This window comes from Chelonoidis abingdonii, chromosome 9, assembly GCF_003597395.2.
Source record: "Chelonoidis abingdonii isolate Lonesome George chromosome 9, CheloAbing_2.0, whole genome shotgun sequence".
In the NCBI taxonomy this organism is placed as follows: Eukaryota; Metazoa; Chordata; order Testudines; family Testudinidae; genus Chelonoidis; species Chelonoidis abingdonii.
The window spans coordinates 63,068,488-63,077,945 of record NC_133777.1 but is presented as its reverse complement, the minus strand read 5'-3'; the positions used below and the strand labels follow the sequence as shown (position 1 = coordinate 63,077,945).

Genomic DNA, 9,458 nt, shown 5'->3' with positions numbered 1-9,458 from the left:
ACCAGGGGCTGGTCAGTCTAGGGGGACACTTGGAGGCTTTGAGGTTGGAGTGAGCCTATCACTAACCTGTATAGATAGAGCTGGGCCTGCATAGGCCTGGGGGAATGCTTGTGTGCCCATGGCTGGTGGGTTGGGAGCTGACTCCTGCCAGGCACCACCGACAAGTCTTCCTCACATAAGGACAGTGGCAGGGCTTTCTCACCGCCTTGGGAATCCCAGGGGTGTCATAGTTGGTCAGATACACTAAGTTCTTTATGATATTAAGATAAGGTTCCACTAAAAACACCATCTGGTTTTAGAGCTTCCAGGGCACAGAAGTCTGTTTTCATTTAATTAGCAACCTTAATTTTCTTCTGTTCATTAATATAATTTGTTTTCCATGCACTTTGAAATAGTAGCATGTTAACCTACTGACGGAATTGCTTTCTGTACAACAAAAGACACACATAGATGTATTTACAGAAAAAGATTCTGTCAGCATGAGTGTGTTTGTGCACATACACGTATGACACCCTGGACCTGAACCAACTGCCCTTTCAAGTCAATAGAAAGCTCCTGGTGGCTTCCATGGGGTAGGATTGTGCCTCATTTGAATATATCTGTTGTTTAAATATTCACAAAAAACCAAAACGAACAGCTGTAGAGTTTTTTATTTGGACATTTTTCAGTGACAGCTAATAGGATACAGTGTTTATGATGCACACATTTACTAAATACAACATCAGACGCTACAACATTTCAAAGCATATGTCATTCTGAATTGGTTTGGTTTTCATCCATGTACTGTGGTGGTACAGAGTGAAAACCTGTTTAAAGGCTTTTATTTGTCAGATGAATTATCAGCATCTTAAAAAACAAAAGTCATTCTCTCAGAATTCTTGTATGATATTTTGAAATGTGTTCAGTTTTAAATCCTAAATGCTAAAGACCTTCAGCTTTCAAATGCTGGTGTTTCCAGGTATGGAACAACTGTTAACGGATTAAAAAAAAATCAATGTTTCAAAGATGAAGTATAGCATATCTTTCTATTCTGATCAAGTAGACTAGATTAATCACATTTAATAAAGCAAAATTCTTTAAGCACTTTCAAGTTCCATCTCGGATTAAAGCCTGGGTAGCAATTGGTTAAAATTTGGACAGAAGATTATGTTGCAAAAGGCAGAACAAAATAATGGCTGGACTAAAAATATACCAAACTCAATGAGGTAATTATTGTGCGACATCTTCAGAATGGTTACATATGTCAAAAGGGACATTGACAAATTAATAATTTCCTGCATCCAACAGAATCTACTATATCAATAGATAATAAATTAAAATATAAAAGTTACGTCCACATTAAAAGAGCATAACCATGATTCAAAGGAAAAAATATAAGTTTTTAAAAGATGTTTATATTTGTTTTCATGGTTATCTAAAGAGACCTTAAACCTAAGGTGAAAAATATTTTATATCATAAATCAACACTAAAATTCTTTTTTGAAAAGTGCATGTAAAATACTGTTATGTAAAATTTTAGATGATTTACCAAGTACACATCTATTTCAACTTAGCAATATTTTCCTTTAAAACATGTCAAGCAGCATACACTTTTAATGTGATATAAATGTAACACTACTCAAACCACTGAGTTTAAGAATAATACCTATAAACAACTTACTATTACTTTGTTAAGGAAACAAGACACAGTAAGGCTTTATACAGGTAAACAAATTTAAAAAACAAAAATACATTTTAACAAATTTTCATAACTATGTGTTTAAGTAGTAGATATATTTCCTGATTTACAGTATAAATATACTGTTGTTCCAATTTTATTTAAACAGGAGGGGGAAAGTTTCTATTTTTCTAAATGTTTTCACCTATTTCCTGCTCTTATGCTATTACTGGATACCAGGGCTTTTTCATGACATATTAACAAGTGCAGTACTTCCTGAAACTTTGAAAGATTAGTACACTCCACCATATTATATGATACTGTGTTTGGAGCCAGCTTATATGATCCTTGGCCTCAGAGATAAAATAACAAACATATTTGAATGAAGTGCTTTTGGTTTACTTTGCATATGAAAATAATTTAAATAATTTAACAAAGATCATCCAAATTAAAGATGCAATTCTTACTTGTAGGTACCTGAACATATCAGTAGTGAGCTATTAAACACAAAAAATGGGCACACACTTCTGAAAATAAAAAGATATAAGCATTTCAAAATGGTACTGACAAAGATCAAGCTTTCTTTATTATACATTTTATCAGTCACCATATATAAGGTGCATGTATATATCTCAAAACATAACTGAAATGTATTGGTCTGCTCAGCTGATAACAAAATTATTCTGTAGGTTCGCAGGCTGATTAGTACCAGAACATTCTAAAAGTATACCTATAGAATACTCTTCTGTTCTTTTAAAGAAAGAAAAGTTCATGCTAAGTTGCTAATTTGCATGATACATTAAAATATTGCACACTGCAATTTAGTAATGTGCAATTTTTTCATATGTATTTTTGAACCATACACCACTGACCATGTTTTAAAATTCAGAAACAGAGTGTTGACCAAGGCCTCTGACTTAATTGTTGTACATTTTGAAATGTGAATTCCACACTGGAGCAGATCTGAGGCGTGAAAGAGGGAATATTCTTTCTGATTGGAAGTGCAGAGGCCAAAACAACTATAATTGCTCATTGTGCAGTCTGGATCTTACAGAACACTTTATAGATTTTTTTAAAAACTATTTTTCTAGCATGAAGTAACCCTTTTGTTAAATAGGTTCATTGAACTACGTGGATAGATTCACAAACTGCACAATTTTAAATACTCCCTTCCCAGTCAATGTTTGTTGTATGTTTCCAGAAGCCAATATATAGACTAATAAAGGTATTGGACTACTCAAGGAATTTCTCCTTTCATTCTAGGTATTTGAGAATACATCTTAAAAAGTGTGACAAAGACATAAAATGGAGGATATTGAAAAAATATAATGCCACTTCCTTGGACTAAAATTGGACAAAGGAAAAACCCCAACCAACTACAAAATATGAAATAAATATTATAATCATGACTGACTTTTGTTCAGTTTGCCACTAGACAAGTATTTTAGTGCCCTATCTTTAAAGAAAACTATTATGTAACTTCCAGTATGCTACTTGTGCTTAGTTACCATTTTTTCTTTCCAGGTGATATTTGTTGACATTTGCATAAATCCAGTTAAAAGAATAGATTGCACTGGACTGTAAACAAAATTGATAATAAAAAGTGAAGTCTCTTATTTTAGTGCCTAAAAGGATACTGTCATACATTTTAAAGAACACAATACTCAGCAGCAGTTTAATGTGTTTAGTAAACCACAGCACTAACAAATGAACACCTATGTTATATCGCACAGTATGCCAAAAGACTTTAATACTTCACAATTTATGTCATACTGACATAAATAAGGAAGTTGTTTAACAAATTGTTTTATATATTGCAAGTTCACTATGTTTAAATTGTCAAAAACCCTAATGGAGAACTAGATTCCTACATGACTATGTATTCTACTACAAAATGCATTTCTTCCAGTCCTCCACTTATAGTACCGTGTCTGTCCTTATTGGTCCCTACCTATGAGCAGATTGTGTATGGATTTTAATGTACACTATTTAAATATGTTACTAAAGATCTAAAAATGTCTCTAGGCAGCTGAAGACAATTTTTGCCCAAGCCCTATATTCATACTCTGGAAACGTAACAATCAGTAATGTGTCTACATGAAAATAATGACCTATACAAATGCACATCTTTCTACCAGCCTTCCAGTTGTGGTACAGTTATGTAGATTTCCAGCTACCCATACTAAAAATCTGGCATATACAGTGTTGTCCCTTCAAAAACGTATTTTCAGTGGCTCACTATGTTTTAATGGATTCAGATTTCAGGCAACAGACTCATTGTCAACAGCTGACAGTGCATCCTTGGTTCAGACACGTGAGATGAATGCTAGGCCCAAGCTGGCTGGAATTTGAATGGTTTCTAATGCAAGGGAGGATGGATTAAATGGAAAAGTAACAGGAAAGATGTGTTTAGCATCCATTAGCAGCTGAGGAGAGTCTTTCCTGTCTCGTAAACGCATCTACAAAAGATAAGAAATTGGCTGTGTTAATACTTCATCTCATGGCAAAGGCAGATGATAAAACAATCATGTTGCATTTGAGTTGTTTAGTATCATGCTTTTTTGGTAAAAAGAAAAACCCATTGGTGCTTCTAATCAGTAATACTTGATTTTCAGTTATTATTTTGTGGGCTTTAAACATTCTCTTGAGAAAGAAAATATTAAAAAGAAAATATGAATTTTTGTAAAAATTAAGAATTTCTAAGCTTGTCATACTAAATATTTGAATACTGATCAATGCAAAACATACATATATATTTGGCAGCTTGATCTGGACCCATTGTAACAGTTGTGCACATAAACTGAAGCTGCCTCTGGGCAGCTTTGGATCTGCATGTATTTCCTTCATAACAAAATCTGAAGAAACATTTAGATTTTCTGCAAAGGGTAGGAGACCTGTCTGGCATATGTTAACTGTACCTCTTCAGTGAGTATGCAGAATGATTCATTTGTTTTGTTTTGGTTTTATCTTGTCAATCTCCCTTATCAATCTTATTGTTCCCCTAATACAGTGTTTCCCAAACTTGGGACGCTGCTTGTGTAGGGAAAGCCCCTAGCAGGCCCGGCTGGTTTGTTTACCTGTCCCGTCCATAGGTCTGGCCGATCATGGCTTCCACTAGCCATGTTTCGCTGCTCCAGGCCAATGGGAGCTGCTGTAAGCGGCATGGGCCGAGGGACATGCTGGCTGCCGCCTCCCGCAGCCCGCATTGGTCTGGAGCAGCGAACCGCGGCCAGAGGGAGCCGCGATCGGCCAGACCTGCGGACAGGACAGGTAAACAAACCAGCCTGGCCTGCCAGGGGCTTTCCCTACACAAGCGGCATCCCAAGTTTGGGAAACACTGCTCTAATAGATACCAGAAAGAGCAACTTTTAAAAATAATTTTTTTAAATGAACTGACTAGCCAGTTTTCCTCTGAATTTTCAAAATGTTTCATATTTTCCAAATTAGAAGAGTGGAATTGAGAATTCTGATATGTATGGCTCAGTTTTCAAAGCAGTCTCAAATTGACCTCTTGTGTGAAAAAAATGTGAATGAATGGGCGTTGCATGTACAAATTCCATCACTTGCATTTATAAACATTAATACTTGAAAAGTGGGCATAGTGGAGTGTGCACAAATAAAGATACAGAGATAGAAAAATTATGTCATCTTCTGAAAATCAGGTACCTAGAATTCATTTTAAAAATAAATAGCGATAGAAAGTTACAAAAAGTAAACATTAGTTTAAATCTGCAAATAGTAGCACAAATTGTGACAGCCTACAATAAACATAAATGTCTTGGTATCACATCTGTATTACAGAAAAAGAAAAGAAAATGTGGTTGACAAGCCTACTTTACTTTGAATATCACACTGTACTTTGTGACAAGACCTATTTTGGCTCACTGATGTGTTCCTGTAGAACTAACTGAACAATATGTGGGGCAAAACACAGTCTTACCTGTATCGTACGTATAAATGATATTGAGACCCTTTCTTCAAACTCATTAACTGGAGTATACAAATTCAAAACTTTTACAATCTGTGGAGAAAAACAAAAGTTCTTGGTTTCAGTCTATTGTTGATTTAAATATATATGCACCCTATTCTTAATGTTTAAAAATACCTTCCTAAATTAGTTGTTTACAAGTGCTGGTTACAGGTTTTTCAAAATCAATACATTAAGAATTTTCTTACTCATTTAAGAAATTGCTATATGCTATAAGAAATTAAGGCACATATTTAAAATAAACATGCCTTTTATATTTTTTTTACGTGACCATATATAGCAGTACAATATTATTAAACAGCTGATCTTGGCACACTGACAAATCCTACTTCTTCCATGACAGCTACATGAAATTGATCAGCTAATACCAGCACAGGAGGAGATTAGAGGTTGATGGCTGTTTTTAAAATGTAAGGTTTAGTGCTCTCTCTCTCTCCATCCTTCATACATCACTTGTCTTCTTAGATTGTGTCCCCTTTGGGGCAGGGAGTATTGTTTTGACACATGTGGGCAGTGTCTAGCACACTGTGGAAATTACCAGAGGACAATCAATCAGCAGCAATAATATCTTAAATCCATTGAAGTCAGTGGAAAAGTTGCTATTTCCTCTACCTGAATTTGGTCCTACATTTTGGACCCTATCCTGTTCCCACCAAAGACTGTAGTAAAATTTCCACTGATTTCAAATGGAACAAGTTAGAGCTCTAAATGCAGTACGAAGACCCCAAACCAAGAAAAAGACAGACATAAGCAAGGGGAGCACCAAATGATATGGATACATTTCTTTAGCTTAAATAAAAATCTCTGTACTTTTTTCATGATTCTCTTTTTTTTTTTATAAATCTGAAACTTCTGAAATAGGAACTTTTTCTTAAAGTGCAAAAACAGGTGTTTCTACATTTCTGATGTAGAGATTGGGATTGGACTGGCGCATAGTAGTATGGCACATAGGCATCTCTTATTCTTGGAGTCAAAGGCCTGGCCTACACAGCTTTTGTACAGATATAACTATTTCAGTCAGACTGAAATAGTTGTAGTGGTTTTTTTAATTGAAATAACTATATTGGTACAACCCTGAGTATGGATGCAATTACACTGGTATAAAGAAGCTTTATGCCAGTGTAGCTTATTTCCCTTAGCTATACTAGTATATAGCACTTTTGCACACATATAACTGCATTCACATTAGGGAGATGGTGCCATCTGAACTATACTGGTATAGTTAAAGCAGTACAAGCTGGAACTTACTTTGTGCACAGACCTTGGGAGAGGACCCACTACCCCATTCGACCTCTGTTTTCATTATGCTTATTAAACAACAACATGAACAGAAATACCCAATCTGTGTGAGATGGAAGCACATGCAGGTCTAGAAAAACACAGTTTAGAGGTGCGCATAAATGTAACAGCTGTCAAGGTGAGTGCTGGATTACCTGTGCAGTAGTTAGAGCATTGCACATTGAACAAATGGCTTCTGCATCTTCATCCGTCTTCTTTTTCACCTGCAACAACTGTGCAGCCTGAATGAGAGGCTCCAGTGTTTCTTTAGCTCCACTATTCATCAAATTTTTGTCACGTAGCCATTCTTCAAGTTGACTCACATTGTACCTGTTAAAAGAGGAAACGCCCCAAGAATGTTTTCACTCCGACTGTTCAAGTCTGACCAAATATCAAGAGCTTTAGATTTTGTTTAATTAACACCCATATTTTGTTTTTGTGGGTACGTCCCTCACACAGTACCTAATTATAATTCCCCTTAAGTATATTTCCATAGCAGCTCCCTTCAGTTGATTTTCCTGAGGACTGTTTAATAACCCTATGCTGTGCCATTAGAAGCCTTTGCACCCTGAGTTCCAAAGAATATTTGAAAATAATGGCCAAACACTATCTACTGCTTCTCTTCCTTGTTTGGCTCTGTTCAGATATATGGCTTAACTCTGTTCCTCTTATTCACCTCAATGGGACTCTGTGGAGTTAAGACAAGCAGGATTTCACCCTTGTATATGTAGGCTGAGATTTTCAAAGCGTCTTAGGAGAGGAATATGATAACGCTTTACAAACAGAATATACTGGGCAACAGACACCAAAAACATGAATCAAACGTGTCCAGTATTGGGAAAAAGAGGAGCGACAACAAATGTAAACACATCATGTGTCCACTGTGCCACAAACTGACAAGACTGAGCAATGAGGAACATTTGCTACACATCCCCATATTGCGCAGTAGCAGGTGTTGCCCATCTGGGCCGACTTGCATATAAAAAGGAATTAATTTTGTTTCCCCCCTAACTCCATCCTACAGAAACTTTGTTTGTGGAAGCAGAATTTACCCCTAAATTAAATAATGACGTCCTGGTGAGAAAGCCTCAAAACCAGCAAAGGAGTCTCTCTCTCTTAGATGGAATGCTTAAATAAATAATTGTTTTGAATAATATTGGAATCTTAAATTCAATATTACAGCCAAAGGTACATTTAAGAGGCAAGTGAAAATACTATGGAGCGTGGTCTCACCGTATCTGCATCCCTTTGCTCCAGGAACACATGTCCTTGCGCAGGAGGAGGTTATTCAGGGTTACCGCCCCAGTGATGTAGAACGTTTGCTTGACGACTTGCTTGATCAACTCCGGATCCATACCATGCTGACACATTACAATATGAAATGAGTTCAGCTGTCTAATGATGGAGTCCAGTGTGTACGTCCCTTCATCAGCAATACTGGACGTTCTCTTTCGCAGCCCTGGTGGCTTTACCCCTGAGACGCCTTGAATAGTTTCATGCTCCAGCATTCCTGAAACTGTATTTGATTGACAACATTATTACTATAGCTGTAAAATGCCCAAATTTATACACATTTTTACAAAACAATAGTAATTAATATTTATATACGAGTAGACTGAGCTTGCTATTGGCCACCACTGTACCATTCCAGCTCTTTTCTAATTGCCCCATTAATTTCTGCAGAATCTAAGTTAAGTTTCCATTACAATTTTAAAAAGAGCCAGGTCTGTAGGGTTGTAAAGAAAGCCTGAATGTGGCTCAGTAAAGTACTGTTTTCCTGAGTCTTCGATTAGATAAGCCAGTGGTCTCCAACCTTTTCCGGGTGGCGGGCGCCAGACGACAAGCCACCGAGGACTGAAATAGTGTCATCAAGAGGCGTTGCTGCTGAAATGCCGCCAAAAATCAGTGGCCTTTTGGCGGCTGCGCCTCTTGGTGACGCTGCTTTTCGGTGGCATTTCGGCGGATGCTTGTCCGCCGGCCAGTACACGCGTGCACATATATGGCCTGGCGGGCGCCATTGCACCTGCGGGCACTGCATTGGGGACCACTGAGATAAGCAATAGCTCCAGTGGAGCTAAGAGCTGCGCCATTCAACTAAATGATGTGTGGATTCTGAAGCCTAGAGAAAATTTAAATGTCAATATTGTCTTAAGGGAAGATACGTTAATTTAATGAGCTTTGCTTAGAGATCTAGAACAAATCATTTTAATTTAAAAAACGTGTGAATTTAAATATCAACATTGTTAACTATTTCACTACTGATATTATTATTACTTTATTACAAGCATTTATAAGGTACATCCAGCTATTCTGTCATTGTGTGTGGCGGGGAGCGGCGACAGAGTGATGCTTTCATTCTCTCTCCCTGATCTCTGCTTATACGAGTCTGTACACTAATGCGAGGAGCCTAGGTAACAAGATGGAGGAACTGGAGCTACTGGTGCAGGAAGTGAAACCGGATATTATAGGGATAACAGAAACCTGGTGGAATAGTACTCATGACTGGAGTACAGGTATTGAAGGCTATGTGCTGTT

The 9,458-nt window shown here is 36.9% G+C and overlaps 1 protein-coding gene across 8 annotated transcripts in view; it reads right to left on the bottom strand.

Annotated features, from left to right (window-relative positions):
• Positions 1-632: 632 nt before the first annotated feature.
• Positions 633-9,458, bottom strand: part of MYO5A (myosin VA) — a 199,244-nt gene continuing 190,418 nt past the window's right edge. For all 8 annotated transcript variants that reach the window (XM_075069627.1, XM_075069629.1, XM_075069631.1 and 5 more), the window contains 4 exons: positions 8,157-8,439; positions 7,079-7,253; positions 5,598-5,678; positions 633-4,116 (listed from right to left, as the gene is read on the bottom strand). In XM_075069627.1, coding sequence (XP_074925728.1) covers positions 3,964-4,116; positions 5,598-5,678; positions 7,079-7,253; positions 8,157-8,439 — 692 coding nt within the window. In that variant the 3' untranslated portion in view covers positions 633-3,963. The remainder of the gene's footprint in view (positions 4,117-5,597; positions 5,679-7,078; positions 7,254-8,156; positions 8,440-9,458) is intronic.